The following is a 21,503-nucleotide window of genomic DNA, read 5'->3' as shown; positions in this document are numbered from 1 at the left end:
CAAAGTGTGCCTGAGCAGCTCCACTGAGGTCAGCTGTGCTGCTGGGCTCCAGTCACTGCATTTACCCTGCAAAGATCCCAAAACTTTGCTCAGTGGGGAGTGGCAAGATAAAAGCAGCAGCATAAATATAAAAGGCCTGACTTTGGGGTGTGAATAAGATAAGGAGTCGCTCCATCTTTACAGCACAACTTCCCTGATTCCAGACTTTGAACTGATGGAATTATCCTGAGCAAATCTGGAGAATTGCCCTCTCTGCTCCTGCAGGTACAAACACCAGCATGACTCCATCCAGGTGGGATGGGGAGAGCTCCTGTCTGGGGGATGTGAGGAGGCAGCAGATGTAGAGAACAGTGCAGAGAGCAGTGCAGAGAGCAGTGCTGCCCAGCTGTGTGGCTGCTGTGCATCCCTCCCTGGCGAGTGCCCACCGGCTCCATACTCCTTCCACAGAGGAAGGAGAGATGGGAACAGGGAAATGTCCCTCTCCCCACCTTCCTTTCTTCACACTGACAGTGCCTGTGTCCCTGAGAGTACAAACAGGAGTGAGCTGGATGCACTGGAATCGTTAGCCTTACAGGTGCCAGATTTTCCTGAACTACTTTGTTATCCAAGGTCACTGAACCCCAAACTTGGCAAAGCACACCCTGGAAAAGCAGAGCCCCAGATCAGGCTGCTGACAACGTAACCTACTCTGTTTCTATTTATGGCAGCAGTTCAGCAGAACAAATTACTTCTGCATATTAAGATGAAGCGATATTAAAATTAGTCGAAGCATGGCATGGTTGCACTAGGCTGCTTATTCTGCTGGATAATTAACTCTCGTGGCTGAGAGATGGAGTCCTCTGGATCTGAAGTGTGATATGGAGAAGAGTTCCCCCTTTTTCTCCTCTGCTCTGGCATCAGTGCAGGAGGAGGAATTCACTGTCCTTGAAGCTTGAGGCAGGACAGACAGACAGACCCCACTTACTGCAGGGGCACAAGCAAAGTCGTGAGGTTCACGCCTCAGTTTGATTAAAAGAGATCAGATAAATCTCTATGCTCCACTGATTCAAAGAAATTGAGAGATTCAGCATAAATCTTCACATTCTGTTATTGATCATTTTTGCTTGTTGAAATGGACTTTGAAATTCTCCCAGATGCCACCTCCTCTTCATTTACTGTAGGCACAGTTAATACTTCTCCAGCCCAAGATTGTTTTACAGGTTAAGCTCTGCTCTCAGGAGGATTCCTTGGTTTTCCTGACATGCTGCTGGCTATGTGACCTGAATACAAAAGTAGTTGTGAATGGAAGTTTGCAATGTCTATAAAATACCTCTCTTCCTGCTCATGGCTCAGATCAGTAGAGTTTCCAAGCCCAAATCAGTACAACCAATCTCAGCACTCCAGATCTGCTTTCCCCCTTCCCTGGACAAGAGAGCATCTCCAGGCAGCAGGAAAGCAGTCCTGAGCAGTGCTGGGTGGTGATGCTACAGCTTGGTGCTAAGGTGTCTCTCTCCATCTACTTACTCAGATATGTGTTCCCTGTCTTTTTTTTTTTGTCAAAAACAAACAAACAAACAAACAAAAACTGTGCCTGGCTTCCTGAGCTCTGACATTACTAGGGACAACACAGAGTACAGTCCTGACACTCCAAGGCCAACACCAGTGAACTTCGAAAGGGGAGCCCCCCTCCACCAACCTCTCTGCTTTGCTGAGCACCCACACACAGAGACAGAGCAGCATCTGGCGCTTGTCTCTCTCTTCTCCTCGCCAGCCAGCACGGACAGAGCAAAATCCACTTTGATTTTAAATAATAGTTTATCCAGGAGAATTGCCGTCCAACCTGGCTGTCAGCTCAGAAGGTGGAGTAAGGAGTAGGTACAATTTTTACTGAGATCTACAGCGTGCTGCTGCCAGTCTCCGGTGGGAATCAGTGGGAAGTCAGTGGATGTCTGTCAAGCTGCTCAAGTCTTTCCAAGAAAAGCACACAAGATTTTTTCTGGCTTTTCATTGCTCTTGCTGTGCCTACTTTATCTCTAGCCTTTAGGACAAGCCCAGCCCCTTGTCAATACCACAGACAAAATACTTTAAATGCTTCCATGGCTGCAGTTTCCTTCCTCAGCTGCCAACAGGCTTTAACAGCCTTTACAAGAGGTAAATCAGCCGGGCTGTCACCAAAAGGAAGGGCTGTGGTGGTTAAAGCAATTAGAGAGACCTCATTTTTGATCTCATACTATGTAATTTTGACTCTTTTCATGTCATTGGAGCTTCTGCTGATTTATATCAGTACTCCATTAGTGAGATAACAAGAAGGATTTAATCAGCAAAATCAGCTGTTACTACCTGGGAAATGACATGGATTCTCAGGGTTTCTCATGAAGACTCAGGTATTTATAAGCCAGAGTTTGCCTGGTGCAGGGAGGGTAAGCAGAGGTGTTCAGCTGTGGATTCCAGTAGACCTGTTTCAAGGCTGGAACTGGAGAATTCCACTTGGATGAATCAATTCAAGCCAACTCAGGCACAGAACTCCTCCTTCAACCCTTCTCCAGACTTCTTGCACCTTCCAAAAGAGGTGTAAATTGACATCCTGACCACTTTCTCATAAAGAGTGCCACAACACATCCTGTCTAAGTTTCCAGGCTCAGCTTGGACACCAATCCCAGGCACAGACATATGATGAGAGTTGTGTATTTCACTGTCCAGCCTGAACTGGGGGCTTTTCTGGCAATAGTCTTTTTAGTGAATCTTCATTGATTTAAGGGAAACTGCCTCCAGCTCGCCTGGAGAAGTTGTGTGATCTCCATCCTTGGAGATATTCATAACCTGACTGGACAAGTGCCTGAGCAACTCTGCACTGAGCAGGGCACTGGACTGGATTTGTCCAGAGGTAGTTCAGACAGGATCCCTATCCAATCCTTTATATTAGGAAAGGAGAGATGAAAACATTAAAAACAACTTCTATTTGTAGCTGTCTGGTAGATTCTTCTTGTGCTCAGATTGCAACGAACACAAGAACCACCTTTCTCATGCTGCATCTCAGAATCTTCACCTGAGGTAGAGCACCAGATATTGTTTACTTGCAGATTTCCAGGTGTTTGACAATGCAGAAGTGCCTAAAACCAGCATAGATTTAATTACATTTATTGGTACAGCATAACAGTTGTGGATATAAAATTCCTTACCAGGCATTGGAGGAGACTATTGAAAATTTAAGCTATGGAAAACAAAGAAAATGTCAATATATCCCATTATTGAGTCTTCCTACTTGTTTGCCAAACACCTATGAAACACAGCCCTGTGCTATCCCTAGGATCTCAGTGGCAAAGCTGGGATGTTGAATGAGGCCAGGAGCACCCCACAACCAAAATTTAACATCCTTGTGCTGAGGACCTTCTCAGAGCTAAAACCAAGATGTTTCCAGGATCTCAGGAGAACCAGAGTGAGGGAGACAGCAAAGGGCACACATGCCTTGGAGAGCACCGGGGAGAACACAGTCTGGGGAGAGATGGCTCCAGCACAAGGAGTCTGGATGAGAGGCACAATAAATCAGCCTCCCTTGCACAGCTGCACTTCACAGCTTCATGCTCCCAGGCCCTCTGTCATGGGCAGCCCAACAAAGCTGGTGGCTCCGTGACAGCAGGTGTAGGAGGAACAGCTCAAGTTCTGCTTCATGTTCCCTCTGAAAACCCTTGGTCAGTACTTGGACTCACTGCACTCTTGGGATATTTCTGCAAACCTAGAGCCCAGGAATCTTCCATCCTTTTGGCTTCTACATATCTTCTTTTTTCTGTCAATGGGAAATTGTTATTTTGCAAAAGTGACCAAGTTCTCATTTAATCACCTCATTCAGGATACTTCATGGGAATTCCAGAAACAGAAACATAGAGCAAAAAAATGACAAGGAAAAAGAAACAAATTCCCCCCCAAAAAGCACAATACAAATCTACTTGAACTGGAAATACTGCTGGTATGACAGTGATAACAGATAATTTATCAAGGGAAAATGAGGAATGCTTCACTGAGAAATTTCCCCTACTTAGTAGATTATGATCTATTGAAGACTCGTGAGCACTGGAAGAGGGCTCGTGACTTTGAACATTTAAGACAAATTTGGTCAGAGTACAAGAGAATATCCTATAGGGAGCAGACACACACCAGCAGCAAGATGGATGAGATATTAATGCTCTGATATTTTTCATCTCTAATTTCTAGAGCCCTATGAAATATTCATAATGGCAGTGTGGCCACACTCCACCATTAATGCTCCAGTCTGCTAACGACAGACAATCTCTCTGCCATGCTTCAAATTATACTCTGTGTTAATAACATGCCAATGAATCAATCAATTCCTGTTACGAGGTTAATCCTTTGATCATAATTAGGACTAGAGATTTGTGGCAGTATGTTAAAAAAAGAAGTCACAGCACGTCACAAAAAAGAATGGGGGAACCTTTATAAAGTATGTACATTAAAACAGCAATAATCAAAGCCCGTGGGTCACATTATTTTAATCAAAATATCTTTTTTCCTTTGCAAAACTCACTTTCTCATTAAATTACCTGGGACTACTTTAGGTTCTCACCAGGACAAGCAGCCTGCTGGGTCCTCCCCCTGCACATCCAAAGAGAAGTCAAGCAGCAGATTTCCACTCCACTTGAAGCAGTTAATCAAAATCCTGCGCAGGTGCAGAAAGCTTTCAGATTTCGTGGGGTGTAAGAGCATAGAAGAGAGAAGGAAGTGAGAGGCCCTGGGCTGCTCCCATCAACCATCTTCCAGACCAGCAGGAGAAACATCAAGTTCAGGGGTTTCTGCTCTAGGTCAAAAACTGTCCAGATGCGGCCTCAATCCTTGCGTCTGCCTACCACCTCACCAGCCCACACCAGCTCTTGGCAGGGAGTGGTCAGCAGAGCCCAGGGCTACTGTCCTACCTTTCCCATGGAATACCTCTAAGGCATGGACTCCATAAGGCAGTTTTTAAAATAATTTGCCTTCAGTACTCTCTGGAAATCTAGGTTGTAAGATAGAGCCACACCCAAATCTTATATCCTTTGGGACTAAAACTGAAATTCCAGGATTATCTTCAGAGAGAAGGAACTGTTGTATTTTTGCTGGGGTCAAAAGCAAAAATATCACTATGGGCCACCCTAGAAACCAGGTTGTTCTTCATCCAGGCTGGATGAAAGTCCTCTGGGCTGTCAGTAGGAAAACCTAGACTACTTATTTGTCTCTAACTGAGGCATTACCCCCATGAGAATATTTGTGTAAAGGTCTCTCCTCATCCCTCTCCCCTCTGAGTGAACTCCTGTGCCCACCGTGATAGCTTTGATCCAAGCCAAGTGAGAGCTAAACTACCAGATTTGTATTTACAGAAAGTCAATTACCCATCTAACTGTGAGCATATGTGTGCCACTTAAGCTGAAGAGGTACTTCATCAGTTCTATTTTTGCATGTGTAAATTAGCAATAATAATATATTCACCTATCTCACAAGGCACTGTGCAGATTAAAGCATTAATGTTTGAACAGCACTTGGAGGTTCTCCAATGGGAAATTCTGTAGATGTGCAAAATATTGAGTTTTGCTGTGATAAATTTATTATTAGAGTAATAGTATTCCACTCTTGCTGTGAAAAGCATAATCATCTCAAGATTTCCCCACTTGCCACCTGAAAACAGACACTGTAACAGGTTTGGAGACGTTTTTCTCCCTCTGATTTCTTCCCAGTGTTCGTACATCCCCAAGTGCGGGAAGAACTATGAGGAGTCCATGTCGCTGGTGAACGTCGTGATGGAAAACTTCAGGAAGTACCAACGCTTCTCCTGCTTCTACGACCCCGAGGGCGTTCAGAAGAACGTGATCTTAACCAAACTGTACAGCTCCAACGTGCTGTTCCACTCCCTGTTCTGGCCCACCTGCATGATGATCGGTGGGGTCGCCATCGTCGCCATGGTAAAGCTGACTCAATACCTTTCCCTGCTCTGCGAGAGGATCCAAAGGATCAGCAGATAGGAAAGGAGACTCCTCTGAAAACTCAATGACAGCGAAAATACTGTTTTTCTCATTCTTCACCAAAGAACCTTAAGTTTGTAACGTGCAAGTCTGGTATAAGTTCCTTACTATATTCTTCTAAGTAGAGCAATAATGCAAAAGCTGTTCTATATGCAAACATGATGTTATTATTATGCAGACAACTGAAAAAGTTACTGTTTTGTGTTGACCGTCTCTATGATCTTGTTTTCTGCTGGGATTAGTACTTTCTTTTCTACAGCCAAGATAGGGCTCAGTGTGACTGTTGGCCAAGCTTTTGTCAATTGATGTTCTCGGTGTAAAAGATTCTGGGGAAATTCACTGCTGGACAAAGGGCAGCCGACCACTTGTGCATCATTGTGGTCTCACACCTGGCTCAGTCCATTTGATGGATTTGTGGCTTTGGTTTTTTAATATTGGCTTTTATTAATTTGGTGGGGGGTGGGGGAGAGGTATTAATTGGGGGGGGGGGGGGGGGGTGGTTTATGGTAAGATGGCACAAAAAAGTTGTATTTTGAGGTAAGCATACAGTATTTTCAGCCTCAGTAGGACTTGGTGGTGTTTTGTGTTTGCTCCCTCCGTTCAGAAGTCAATTGTACTCTATGGTGTTTATAAGGTCTTTTGGAAAACACTTTGGAGTTTTATTTTGTGTAGTGCTATAATTTTCTTCTGTCTTATCAACATGATTTTTGTCACTTGCAGAAGCTGTAGCCAAAAAGCAAAAAACACCTTGTTCCATTTTGTATTCTAGTCTGAGCCCTATTGATGGAGGTGGGACCAGTACTCCTTATGTAAAGATTTATTATTCATTTGTCTTGTATTTGCTACCATATCACTGTAAAGAAAAAAAATAACACTATCAGCTATTTTTTCATTTTTTACTTCCAACTATTTTAGATTTTTTTACTTGATATATATACAGATATATATATATATATAAAAAGAAAAAGCTATATTATATCTAGTTGTGTATTGAAACTTGTTTAGGGAGGTGTTTTTCTTTGTTTTTACCCAATGGAAAATGAACAGTACAACTCATGCATTTGTAACCTTCGTCCTTGGATAATATCATAACATGGAGAAGCAGCACTGCAGGATCTCATCCAATATTCATGATGTTGTTTCAGTCAAAGGTCTCTGTTGATGTGACATGGGAAATGACAAAAATCTCATCCAATTCTATGGGTCTATTAAATGAATCGTTAGATAATCATCATAACACATTTGGAAATCTCTCCTGACCTTAATTCACTATGTAGCGCTGGCTGACGTGGATTATGATTTACAAGAGCCAGGTGCAACAATTTATTGGAAAAACTGAGACTCTGTTGTCCTATCTCTCAAATATTTACTGCAGTATACTTGCCAGTTTAATTTCATACACACTATAGTCACAATTTCTGCATAATTTATTTTTATTCCCCTATGGAAAACATTCCTTCTTATGTTTTAAAGACAGCTCTCTCAGTTCCTCATGTTATACCCGGCCTGAAGGACAAACACAAGGCACATCCTGGGAGCAGTCTTCTGAAATCATTATCCAGTTGCTCCAAGAAACCATATACAGGCCTACTCAAACCAAGAAAATAACATTTTTCCCTTCAAAAAGACTACAAATCAAGTATTCTGCCTAGTTCATCTATATATATATATAAGTACCTTTCCTCATCACAGCATTAAAAATTTCAAGATGTTACAAAACAAGTCATGCAAGTGTAATGTGAGCTGTAAAAAAAAAAAAAAAAAAAAAAAAAAGAGTTCTCAGCAATGAAAATAAACCTGCAATCTTGTAATCAGTAGTATAATTTTCCTTAGGTAATTAAATTCCTGGAGAGTGAGGAGGATAATGAAAGTTCCAAAAATATGTAATAAAAATATTCAATTAAATCTTCCAGATTTCAGTATCTTCTGCCTTCGGATCTGGCTTGTTTCATCAAACTGCTTTCTGCAGCTTCCATTACCAAGAAAAGAGGAGTGCTGGTGCACCAGGGAATCCACAAACGTTCATTTGCAAAAGCTTGGTTCTGATCGATCTGCTGGAATTGCAGGAGCCGGAGCCAGGAGATCTGGGAACCTCCACATCAGTGGGGCTGGATTGTGCTGCCAATCACAATTCCCAACCCAGGAATGCAGGAATTCTCTGCACTCCAGAGCAGCATCGAGCTCTGCTCTGGTGGCTTTTCCACACCATCACCAACACCAGTGCTGGCCATTTGCACAATGATTTACGTGCTCGTGACGTTTTTGGTGCCTGTGTTTGTGTATTTTCCCTCGGTGACAGGGAAGCTGATTGTTCCTGACATTTGTACATCAAACGCTGCTTTCAACCTATCGTGCCATAAAACGTCTCACCAGAGCTCCTGTGGGTGAAACATCTTGCTGCTGTTGTAGGCTGTAATCATTTTGTTGACATTAAGGGAGAGATCTGTGGGATAGCAAAACAACTTGAGTAATTGGATGGCGTGAGGTAAAACAATAATTTTGAAGGGAATTATCCATCTGATCCCTGGCACTGCTAACCCCCTACTGAAGTTTCAGCACTGCAAATGGGATTTTTGACAACTCCTGCTGCCCCAAAGAGAGGTGGTGTTTCAGCAGGGGTGTTAGTCTGTCCTGTTTCTTTCTCTGCTCTATTTTAACATCATATTTTCCCTTGCAAAAGACATTGATGTTCCTCTAGGCAGCTCAAATGGCAGAAAAACATGCAATGCAATTCAGCAGCCAGGTAGACTCACCCTGTTTCTAGCACTGGTTCTGACTCTTCCCAGAACAAACATTCAAGCTCTTGATGTCCCAACAGGGACAGCAGGGAAAAACTTGTCCTGAAAAACCCTGGGAGGGAGAGGTGCAACATGAAAAAGGTTGTGCAGTATTTCCAGGCATCAGAAGCCTATGACAAGCATCCTTGTGTGATTTAAAATGATTTAAAGCATTCATAAGTACTGAAGATACCGAATTCCCATGGCCTTTTAGTAGTTATTTTCTTAATTAGATTGTATATGTCAAGCCTTATTCCTATTCTGGAACATCTAAATCAGAAGCTGAAGTGTGAACATCCTTGCTGTAATACTTTGAAATCTGGCACCTTGCAGCAGATTTACTAAATGTCACCAGCTAGGACAACAGAGAGTTTATTTTGATTTAGTTTTCTTCATTGAGGAGATGTCAATTTATCTCACAAAATGTACCCAGTGGAAGAATAACTATCTCCAGGGTGAGCTGGGGTGAACACTTCAAGGAGAGAGGGCTCAGGAAGCACAAGAAGAGGAGACACATCTCCGGGAGACACCAAGGCTGTGATTTCCCACCTGGAGGACAAATAGGGAATAAAACCCCACCTTGTGACTTTCTTTTTTTTTTTTCTTTTGTACAGAGGATAGGAGTGAACTTGGGTAATTAATTTTTTAATTCTGTTTGAAAAATAGGGTTGGGGTAAGGGTTAGGAGTTGGGTTAGGTTTTGCATAGGGTTAGGGTTAATGTCAGTTCAATGGAAGGAGTTGCTAAGAATGAGCTGGCTGGTGTTATTCTGTTCCATGAGTTTTCCTGCTCTCATTTGGCTGTCAGACCTTTGACTTTACAGCAGCACAAACTCTGTCATGAGTGGCCTTGTCAATTTAATACCACCTTTATAATTTTTCAGCTAATTTCCCTTCTCATACAGTCATACCAGTATTAAATTAGCTCCAGGCATTCAAGAGTGTTACCCAATATCTTTGCAGCAACACAATTTTTCCGTAGACTCTGAGCAACTTCTCCCCATTAGTCGCTGTGCTGCTCATCATTCATCAAAGATTTGGGAAAATCCCTCACTTTTCTGCTACACTGAGCAGTCCTCGCTTCCCAGCACTCAGTTTTGCAGAGGAAAACCACACACAGTTTTTGGAGTTCCCAAACGTCTCACGAGTGAATACAAACTTTGCCAAATTCTTTTTGTTGTGCAGGATAGAGTGAAAAGCAGGAGTAAACTTCCATTATTTTGTTTCAGTGCTCTGAAAACAAAATATTTCCATTTTTCAGTTTGAACTGAAGAAACATTTTAAAATCTAGGGGCAAGGTAAAGTTTTATATAGGAAATCTTGAAAAATAATAGTTAGAAACATAAAAGCTCCTCTGATGTAAGAAAAAAAAAAAAAAATCAGCAAATTATCATTTCACTGAATATTTTGAGGTGGGGTTTTTTTTTGGTGAGGTTTACTGACAAGATTCTTTCATTTTTACCTCCCACCAGTGAAGTGCAGGATACATCACAGGGATGTAGCTGGCAGCAGCCCCAGCCAGGGTCCAGCCAGGCTCGTGTGGGTGATGGTCATCTCAGGGATCACCAGGGTGGGGAAAGAAAAGGACAGCACCAACCTCAAAGAGTGCAGCAGCTGCCGAACTGAGCTGTTTGTGCAGAGGTACTCTGTGTTTAAAGTTAAAACTAGCTGTCTATTTTTTTTTTTTTTTTTTTAACACAGAGTGGTCATGGTGATTCAATTATTCGAGCTGTTGTCACTTAGGAAGGACCCTGCATGCAGAGGCCCTGGATGAGTGGATTCTGTGTCCTGTTAGCCCCAGGAGTGTGGCCTGCACAGCATTTGGCCCATTATGGGCTGGCTCTCCCAAGCTCTGTCCTCTCCAGTGTTTGATAAATCCCAGTGAACCAGAAGGGGTTGGTGCTGCCTTTGGCCATCTGCTGGTCCCTCAAAAAAACACTTTTTGTCCCTGACCTGCAGCTGTTAAATGTAAAACGAACTTTATTTGACACAAAGGGGCTTCTTCATCCTTTGGATATGATCTGAAAATAAAATAAATCATTAATGCTGCCCAGCAAATTCACACCAAGGTTTTTTATATGAGTCAAATTTCCCCAAACACAGGAAAAAAAAGTGTTAATATTAGCAGAGCCCTCCACACAACCTGTCTACTTTTTCTAGTTCTCCATTTTCATAGAAGGAGCTGGTAAATGAGTATTTATTTTTAACAGAACTACATTGATTTGGATAAGAATTCAGTGTATTTCATTGCTTAGTGATTTTATTGTAATATAGATGCTACGAGACGCTCATTCTAAAACACTTTTCAAGCTCTGTTGAAACATGGCCATTTCCAGGCAGAAGCTCAGCAAATGACTCATAAGACATGGGCAGAGATGGAGGATCAGCTCTCACTTAACACTTAGAAAAGGTTTGTTTAGTTTGGAAGTTCAGGAAAAGCAGGTGAGAGATAGAAGCATCTCCAGAGGCAGTCAGGCAGGTCACATTTAGGGGACCATATAAATTTAAGTTCATACCCTTCAGCATAACACAGAAGGATCAGACACTGCTATAGGTTGCAAAAAAAAAAGTACAACTTTTTTGTCCAGGAGTGTGCTTAATTTTCAATACATTTTAGAGAAGAATGTTAGAAAACTGCTGAAACACTGTGACATTCAGTGCACCCAAAAACTAGCTTCCTTTATGAAGATGCCATTTCTACTATACCTTTTCTTTTTTTCTTCTTTGTGTTTTTGTGGGTTTTTTTGTGGGTTGGTTGTTTTTTGGGGGTTTTTTTGTTTTGTTTTTTTGGGTTTTTTTTTGTTTTGTTTTTGTTTTTGTTTTTGTTTTAAGCTTGGAAAAAAATGCAAAAACAAAATCTTAACCTGGAGTAATCTATCACTATCTCACTTAACTCCTTGTATTGACCTGACTCGATTTTTTTTCGGGATTTTCAGTCTGTAGAATATTTTGAATATTTCCCTCCCATCCACAGCTAAAATAAAAAATATCATGGAATTGAAAACATGCTTCCCACTCAGCTCAGGCTAAAATCTCCAAGCCTCCTAGGACAGGTATTCTAATACATCTATGCAAGGTGTCCTTTCCTGTGACAGGGGTGGAGCTGGATGATGTGTAAGGTCCCTCCAAGCCAAACCATTCTATGATTCCACCATGTGAAGATGTGTTGAGGAAGGGGGGAGGTTTCATCTGCTCCTCCTGAAGTCTCCACCCTGGCGATTCTTGTGCACAACTGCAGGTACTGCTCTGTATTCAGCTCTCTTTAACATCCAGCCCCCTGCACAGTTAACTCCAGACCACAAGCCAAGGCTCTGTTGTGCCAGAGGCTGCTCAGCAGCTCAACCCCCAAAATCCAGGGGGCAAAAAAGGAAGAGCACCTTGAAACCCTTCCACAGGGAAGGCGTTGGTGACTTCCATCACGGTGCGCTGAAGCTCTCCGTTACATTCATCAGAAATTAAATAGGAAGCAAAGTCTGATGACTAAGCAGCAGCACCTTAATCACTCCCCTCAGAAGCAAGAGTTCAAAGCCATTAATACAGCAAGACAGCTGAACAATGCAACGGGAGGCTGCAAACACTGCAGATGCTGCAAAACCCAACACAGGGGGAGGCTGTGTGTAATTACTTGCTCGACACCGCTTCACCATGTGCTCAAACACAGTGGGAAGGGAAGGTTGTACCAGCAGCAGCCCATTTTCCATCACTGGCAGCTCCCTTTCACCCCAGTACGTGCTGGCTCCCAACCCCACACAGGGGGTTCTGGGTCTCAGCCTCCAAATATGAGATGAGATCTCCCACCTGAGAGCAAAACAGAGGCCAAGAGATTAGTCCCAGAGCAGGTTCTCACCCAGCATGAGAAGTGCCACTAATCCAAGGCTGTTATTAAACAGCCACCAGGAAGGAGAGGGAAAGACAAACAGCAAACGTGAGTAAATGAGATGTTCTGCTTTGCTCGGGAGAAATGAGGATTATCTGCTCGCACACAGGGGATTCCCAGGGCAGGAGATGTTCAGGGGTTTCATTCTCTGTTGGCAGACACATCATGTTTGGATATAACAGCCAGGTTTTCATTTCATGGGCACAACACATGGCTCTTCACAAATCTCTGCTTCCCAAGGAGTTACGAGGTCCATTGAACCAGATGCTAGAAGTTTTCAGTATTCAGTATCAAACCAGAATGATTCAAACGCCATTGAGACACAGTCCTGAGTAATGTGCTGTATGGGAACCTGCTGGAGCAGGGGTTTGGACATCCCAGCACCTGGTAGGTTAGTGCCCTGAGTACAGGTCTTGTCAAAGGAACAGCAGTCAAGTCAGAAGCTGTGATGGACTTGGCTGTGAGAGGGGAAATTGGTTAACCTCATTTAAAAACCTGATTTTCTGCTAATACTCCATCACACTCTATTTTTCACTCTTTTAACTCAAAGCATCCAGTGAAAGACATAGAAGCAGATCTGGCAGAGCAATCCAGGAGGCTTTCCCCTGTTAAAGAGTCCCAAAATTAGAACTGGCATTAGAGGGAATCCAGACTCTCTGCTGTCAAAACCAGGAGGTTTTACCTGATAACTTCAACCAGAAGGTTAATCCTGACACAGCAGGCAGGAGAGATGGACTGCAACACAAATCAGAGAAGGGCACAGAGGAGACCAGGCAGCTGCAGGTGTCTCTGTCCCACCAGCACATTGTGCCTTGTCCTGAGCACCCGCAGCTCTGTGGACGTGGCCTGTGCACAGGAATTTGGGAGACACTGCTCCTGTTCCTCCATTGTCATGCCATGAACTCTGTGCCACTCAGCAGTGACCTCAAGGAGAGAAATCATCTGCAGTCCCAGATTTCCACTGCTGTCCCTGGCAGTCCTTCACCTTGAGCCAATAGCACTCTGGCTGCAAATAGCAAATTAATGATCTAGGAAATGGCTTGCTCCCTCGTACCCTTTCAGAGTCCTCTCCCACCCCTTCTGGCCTCTCTCCAGGTGAGATCTTGGCCATGAAGATCAAAACATGCAGGAAACAGGAGAGCAAAGATGAAATTCCATCTACTTCCCATTGTCAGTGCCATGTAAACTGGATCAGCACTAACCCACGTTCAGATGCTTGGGCAAGGAGACTTTGGTGGCAGCAGCCCTTTGGGTTTGGTGCTGGCCATCACCACCAGCAGCTGGTGATGGCCCCATCACCACAAATAACTCAAGGTCCCAAAGAGGACAGTGAGGAAGGAGCATCCAGGGCCCTCTCAGGCAGTTGTTGGCCAATGGCACTTCTGCTGAGCGGACCCACACCCCCAGCTCCCAAACCCTGCTACCCCATGCCTGGGACAGCCCTCAAGCCTTTCACACCTCACACCAAGAGCAGGACAGGAGGTGGCAGTCAGCTCTGGGCATGCCACCATGCCCACGGAACAGAGTAAGTCCCAAATGCCACTCATCTGTGGTGCAGATATTTTGGTGATGATCTTTACCCCTCAGTGTGCCCCCTTCAAATTTCAAAAGGCACCCTGCCCACTGCAGAGACTCTGTGTGCAGACCCAGGGGTGGGCTTGTCCTCTTCTCCACTCCGTGACTGGGAAATGCTCAGCTTCGTCCTTCCCTCGAGCTGCTTGGCTGCTCAATACTAGCCTGACAATTACTTCCAGCCTCCGATAAAAATCTCCTGCCCTGATGCTGTTAAATTATGTAGAACAAGATTATAATTACATCCTAAAAAAAAAAAAAAAAACACACCCTCCTAAACTCTATACTTAAAAGAACATTATTCAGGTTGCAAAAGCAGGCACACCAAAGTTACAAAACACCAGAAATAGAGCTGCCTGAATGGCTTCCATGCCGCACCACTTGTATTTATGCATGATGATACAGGCTCTAACTCTACAGGGATTTTTACCACTGCCATTTTCCACGGGACCCCTGGCCCTGCCCTAGTGAATGACCTTTAGGCAGAGTCACAGCTGTGACAGAGCAAGAGTGGAACAGGGAGATGTACCTGATGTCCTTCAGAGGAGAACGCTGCTGGGATGTCTGTGGGGGTGGAGAGGATTAGGCGAAGGGAGGCTGATGGGGAGCCTTCTGTCCCCCGAAATACTGTGGATCCCTTTCCTGCTCTACTCTGCCAAGACTTGCTGAAACCACCAGGATGGAGCAGAGCAAGTACTGGGCTCTGCCCTGAGCAGGGCTCAGCTCAAACAGATCATCTTCCTGCTGAAAACAGCTGGAAGGAAACATTTTGACAGCTCCAAACTGATCATCTTCAGACATTTTTGACCCGTGGGAAGCAGGGCAAATTTACTATTAGTTTTTTAACTCTTTTGTGCCAAAACTCCAGAAAAGAGCTTCCTTTAGCTCCCCTGCCGTGCCCTGGCATCAGGGGTCAATTTACCCTTTACTCTGGATGGCTGCTGTCAGCTGAGTGTCACCAAACCTACCCACCCCACAGGCACCACGGTGAGATGCTGCTCCCCTCCACCAGCCCTGCTCCAGGAGCCCACAAGTGCTACCCCACCTCCCCCCAGAAAGGGCTTTTGACTTGTTTCAAGGCTGAGCAGACAAACCAGAATCAGACTGTCGAATAGGGAGTTTCAGGGAAAGCCTTTTTCTGTCTATTCCTCAAATTAAACGAAAATCTATTGACACAGAGATTCTGTAGCCACCAAAACCCATGTTCCTCCAGTTCACCCTGGCCTCCCCATATGCCAGGCCAAAGTTCAGGGTGTTTGTGCACTCAACAAAGTTGAAACCGGACAAAGCCAGACATCAGCCCCCTAGAGAGACCAAATCCTCTTCCTCTCACAATGGATTCTTCCCAGACAATATCCACAATAAGCCATGAGGGTCTACCTGGATTTACCATCAGTTACCAACCTGGTGCTCATCCCCATGTTCTGTGCAAATGTGGTGAAACACAGCAAGGCAAAGCAACAATCAGGAAGAAATGAAGCAAAACTAATTGTCTCACCTGAGTTGTTTCAAAATATTTTTTTCCCCATGGTGACTGTAGCATCACTGTGGAACAGACTTTTCTCAATGGTCCTTGCACTCTGTGACTTCATGTTTGGGTTTTTTCAACATTTGTTTTGAGTCTGGCAAAGTTCCTGCTCAGTGATTCCAAAATATCTCCAGCACAGGAAATATAAAGAATTAATGCAATCTCGATGCATAACACATTTGCACTGTGTAGCATCCCAAGTTCCCTGGGAAGCAAATAACTGTATGCAAGTTATGAATACTCAAGATTTTTGAACTGGAAAAAAAAAAAAATTAATAACGTCTACCTTCTCAATAATTCACAGAGGATGAGGCAGTCTAGATGTGGGCTATATAGCAGCTCAAGGCTTCCTTAGGTCTCTTCATGACTGTGGGTCTCAATCTGGGCCTGAGCCTCACCTTCCATTCTTGACTCAATTGTCCTTGGGGTGTCCCAGAAACACAAGCCCTGATGTTGGCTTTGTGCTTCAGAGCACTGCTGTAAATAAAGGAGACAGAAGCCCAGAAATAATAAATCCAGCCAGATTTTGTGGGAGTCCAGAACCTCGTTTCCATAGAACAGTGACACAGAAAACTGTCCTACAACAAAATTTTTGTCTCTCCCATCTAGCCAGTACCAGCTGCTTGCTCCCCATGCCCAGTGGTGTCCACCTGGGATGTCCCATCACAGACCACAAGGTCTTTGTGCACGAAGACATCTGCTCTGGTTTTACAGAGCCGAGCACAGCTGAGCCCTGACACACACAGCTGAAACTGCCTTAGTTACCACCAGCCTTAGTGGCAGCTTAATGGCTGATTTTCCATAAAAACAATATTAATTTTGTTTTCAAAGCCTCTCTGCAGCCTGGAACATGAGCCTGGTGGGTGTCTGGACAATTTTCCCCTGGACTGAATCCCTGCAGGATGGGAACTGCAGAGGGTACAACCACAACCTCCCTGTGTGACCCACAAACCACAAGGAAGCAATTTCAACCCATCAGCCCAGAGCACACCCAGGCTGCAAGGAGTTTTGTTGTCTTGCCAGGCCTGGTTGGTGTAACACACAGAGAGGATGTAGATATTTGCTTCGGATTTTTTTTTTTCCTTTTTTATTTTTTTTTTATTTTCAGAGTTTACTTGCAATGCTGTTTGTCACATCTCTGCCATCTCTTTATACAGCATTCATCACCTCACCAGTGATGAAAGACAGTGCCCTTAAGGACTTTTTTTTTGCCCTTTAATTGAGTTGTTTAAAATGATAAATTCAACTGGGGAAAACTCTCTGAGTGATGATTTTATTAAATAAAGAGAGATCATGAGCATCTCCCAGGCCACAGCCCATCCAGAGGAGCAAGTTCTGGGACACAGATCCACTCTCCTCTCCAACTGCACTTCTGTATTTCCTTGAATCAGCACCCTAGAGAGCTGGAGCTGCTTGTTCAGATGGTCTTTTATAAGATGGCCTGGCAAAAGAACAGCCTTTAAAAATTATAGTGCATTCCCTTGCATAAATACAGCCTAGAAATACATATGATTGTGCTAGTGGGTGAAATATCTTTCCCCAAATTTGGGGACTCACTTTCATTGCTAGAGGATGACTCATGTAGAAAAATGTTGGTTCTGTCTTGCAGAAGGGGTTTACAGCTAATGAAGTTTCCTCCAGTGGGCTGTTATCTGGAAAAATTAGTAACGAGAAAATCCAAGCTTAGAACATCATGGTGGGGAACAAATTTTGCTTTTAAAACCTACTACAACATCTGCCTGCTTCCAGTGAATGTACCCCAGGGCCAGGTCCTGCTAGGGGGTTCACAGGAATTATCTGCTCCTTCAGACACTATCTTTGGCAGTGAACAGCTGAAATCCAGGTTTTCCCAGCCTGTTCTGGCAGCCAAACCTGTTCTGTTCACTTGGGACAGACACCAACCCCCTCCAACTCAGTTATCTTTGAGTTTTAAATAACCACAAGTGCCAGACCCACATTAGACCCAGGCTCATGGGACCAGCTGACAGCAGAACGCAGCCAGCCTCCCGGGATCCACCAAATCCCGCCTCAAACCCTTATTTTCCCTCTGGTACTCGAGTTCACTTATGTTTTTCCCTGTAGATTTTGATCCCTTGTCTTCCTTCCCCTGTATTTCCTCAAGTGTTATTAAGCACTTCAGTAACTCCCAGCCCAGATCAGGTTTGCAGGGAAGTACCAGCTCCTGCAGAGCAATTCTGCCTTGTTCTAGCAGGGGAAAAATCCCCCCTGCTCCAGCCAGACCTGACACTCTTTAGCAGAGGAATGCTGAAATATTGAAGCACATGAATATCAATCAATCTGAAGAAAGAAAAAAAAAAAAAGAAAGAAAAAAAAAAGTATTCCCTGCAGGAGCAGTACACTTCCTTCCTCAGAGAGCTGCTGATTAGCAAGGTTAATTGCAAACCTGCCAGCAGCAGCCAGCATGAGCTCGCCCAAGCCTTGCAAGGAACACGAGCTGATATCAGCATCCTTGCTGTCCTTGGGTGTCTGAGCACACACCAGCAGCTGCAGCTCTGCCAGCCTGGACTGGGAACTTGACCCAGGCAAGGCAGAAGCAGCTCTGGCTTCATGTACAACCACTGAAATCTTCCCCAGTAACACATCTCTCTACAGGTGTCAGATATTCCTCTCGGAAGCAGAATAATTTCTCAGCAAAATATTTTTTCTATCGGATAATATTTCTTATCCCGAAATTTCCAAAGGTGGATTGTGATAGTATCAAAAGCATTTTATCTTAAAAGAGATGAAGAACGCATTTGATCTCTTCAGATGAGGATTTTCTCTTTGAAATTCAAAGTAACGTATTTCTTACTTTCATTTACTCTCTATTGTAAACAAATCAAATGTCATTCTGGTACGGAAATGAGATATCACCCAACGGTGGCATTTGCACTAAACTGAATCATCACATTGAGAGAAACCACAAACCAGGCTGTGTTGTAGAGAAACACATCTCAGGCTCCAGCTACAGCACTCAAAGCAGGAATTTCATGCTCTGAAGACCCCAGAACACACAAATCTGCTGTTGGACACAAGGGAAAAATTTGGAAAGTTGCAGCCTCTGGGAATGTGGGAATTACAGGGCAAAAGCACAGTGGAGAGAGAGAGAGAAAGAGCAGGGAAATGACTGCTGTATTTGGCCTGGGAGACCTGGAGAGCTGAAGGACTTGGCTTTGTCAAGGGCGGTTGGCTTTGGTGTGGAGCAGAACCAGCAGCAGTAACAGCTCAGCAGGGAAAGCACTCAGATTCTGGGTGATGACTTGGGCTTGAAAGCCGAATTGGGTTATTTCACCTTCCTCACTGTCCCTGGTGGGCAGGTCAGGGCTAGCAAGGATGTGATGGGCAGAGCAGCACATCCCAGAGCCTGCCAGAGAGCTGAGCTGGCTGGCATGAGAGGGGAAACTGAGGCTTGCTGTCCTCAGGCATGGGAAATAGGTATTTATCTTACAGAGGCACAGTTTCAAACCCAGGTGCTTGGGTCTTGGAGTCACAATTTGCCCATGCCTGTCTGGAGATGAAACTTCTGTGAGCATTTCAAAACATGGGCTGCCCTGCCCAGCTCGTGCTGGGCACAGGCAATAGGACACCTTTGGTCTGTTCTGACTCACTAAACAGCCTTGGAAACAGCAGATGCCTGCAAAACTCAGGTCTCTGAAGGGCCCAGAAGAGCAGGGCTATGTCCCAGCAGCATTTTTAGAGCCATTTTGGCCCCTCAGCCCTGAAAGCCCTTCCAAAGCACAGAACCATTTGCTAAGAGCCCAGCGGTTTGGGCTCTGTGCCGGGCTGACGCCCCTCACTAGCAGCATCCCCCTCAGCCTCTGCGCTCCAGCTGTGTCTCCATCTGCCTCACTGCTGCCAGAGGAGCCTCTGAGCAAAGCAGGCAGGCTGTGAGGGACCTCTGAAGGTTTCCACTCAGCTCACCTGTCTAGCAAAGCACAGAGACCTGTGCAGAAGCTTGTCTTCCAGATTCCATCCACAGCCGCCACAAGGCAGCATCCAACACAGCTCCTGGAGGAAAAAAACAATTTCCAAACGTCATCCTCCAAAAGCAAAATAATAAATAATGGAAAAGGGCTGTTTGAAAATATCAGTTCTTAAAGTAGTCTTAGAAATATCTTTTTTATAACCACAGCTGGGTTTTTTTTCATTTGAAGATGGATGCCAGAGTAGAAGTTGGGTAACTTTACCTAAACAGCTGGAATGTTGCACTGGATCAGCACTGCCATTCAAGATGAAAATCAGCAGTAAACTCTCCCTTACAGAAATAAGTAATCCCAAGGCAGAGATGAAGTTGGATCAGGAATGTCCCACGGGACACTGATAAAGAGCAGGCTGGGACACAGCTGAGCTTCTCCTAGTCCAGGTCAATCCCAACATTTCTCTGTTTGACATTGCCATTTTCTGCAGAGGAGATGTTGGAGCAGCACCCATCAAGCAGGACTTCTGCACGAGCTGGGCTGGGGTTCCTCCCACTGCTGCAGCGTGTCCCAGGCCCTGAGAGCTGCAGATTAGCTCTGACATTGCTCATTGCTAGGAGCCCTTCACAGCAGAAACTCCAGGAATTTCATATATACACCTCAGTCAACTTAACAATAGCATTTAAGATGTTTAGGTCATTAAGTAACAATAGAGAGGGAAAAAAAAAAAAAAAAAAAAAAAAAAAAAAAAAAAAAAAAAAAAAAAAAGCTTGTACATCATTACTATTAAACTCCCTTTAAAATGAGCTTCTTTCCAGTAAAATTCCAGTTACACAGAAAAAAAAAAAAAAACTTACTGAGGAGAAAAAGAGGTTCTAACCAAGGTAGCTGCCCTGTATTCATAACATCACATGGCAAAAAAGGTGAAATACTATGAAAGCCTTTGAGTAAATAGTTGAGAGCTTCACTTCTAAGCCTGGCCTTGGCACCACACACCCTGTACAAGTCACTGCCCCTCTCCCCCTTTTTTACCCCACAGCAGGAGCCCTGTGGTCCCTGCTCACCCCACAAGCTGCTGCGCAACCCCAGAGAGCTAAAGGGTTAACGTGAACATTTGGGTGTTTATTTTGAGTAGAGCATAAAACCCTGACAGGCCATAATTGCAGTGTTGATAAGCAGGGAAGGAATATTTGATGTTTCGAACATCACATGACTAATTGGTGCTGGAACAGATGTGTGTGTAATTTGGGGATGCTGCAGCGTGTCACGGGCTCCGGCAGCACACCCAGGAGGAGGGGGCTCCACCCCAGCCATGCATCCCCCTGACACACAGCACAAGGGGTGACCTTCCCCTCAGCGCATTGCCAAGCTGAATGGAGAGAAAAGTGGAGAAATAAACACCCATTCCCACTCTTTGATCATCTTCTTGCACTGGGCTTCTCCGCAGAGCATTACGGACACTCCAAAAAAATGCTGATATTTTTCAGTCGTTGGGCAAGAGAGCACTCAGAGAATCCTCAGAGGATGCCCCGGGCTGTGGAGGGCAAGGTGTGAGGCAGGTTTTTATTGCAGTAAAACACACCCTGATTTTCACATTCACCAGATTTTCTTTTTTTGAGCTAAAGATAATAGCCAGGTATGTTAGGGGTCCATATAGCAAAGAGCTCCAGAAACACCGCAGAGCCCAGAGGGACAGGGTCAGACCCTGGAGGCACTGCCAGCCTTTCTGCACCCTTCACAGGCTGCTGGTTCAAGTCAGAGTGAAACCTCATTGTTCCTTTTACACTTCTCCTCCCTCAGGGTATCTTTCCACACCCATCCAGTTGGGATGTTAAATGAGTTTAGATATT

At 44.5% G+C, this 21,503-nt stretch overlaps 1 protein-coding gene across 6 annotated transcripts in view; it reads left to right on the top strand.

Moving 5' to 3' along the window:
* The window catches only part of LOC120757397 (calcium-activated potassium channel subunit beta-2), a 134,458-nt gene extending 128,040 nt beyond the window's left edge, over nucleotides 1-6,418 (top strand). For all 6 annotated transcript variants that reach the window (XM_040074699.2, XM_040074701.2, XM_040074702.2 and 3 more), the window contains one exon: nucleotides 5,700-6,418. In XM_040074699.2, the coding sequence (XP_039930633.1) occupies nucleotides 5,700-5,984 (285 nt within the window). In that variant the 3' untranslated portion in view covers nucleotides 5,985-6,418. The remainder of the gene's footprint in view (nucleotides 1-5,699) is intronic.
* Nucleotides 6,419-21,503: the final 15,085 nt, after the last annotated feature.

The sequence above is a fragment of the Hirundo rustica genome, chromosome 10 (genome assembly GCF_015227805.2).
Source record: "Hirundo rustica isolate bHirRus1 chromosome 10, bHirRus1.pri.v3, whole genome shotgun sequence".
NCBI classification, from domain to species: domain Eukaryota; kingdom Metazoa; phylum Chordata; class Aves; order Passeriformes; family Hirundinidae; genus Hirundo; species Hirundo rustica.
Note: the sequence above shows the minus strand (reverse complement) of the source record. Positions and strands in the feature narration are given on the sequence as shown.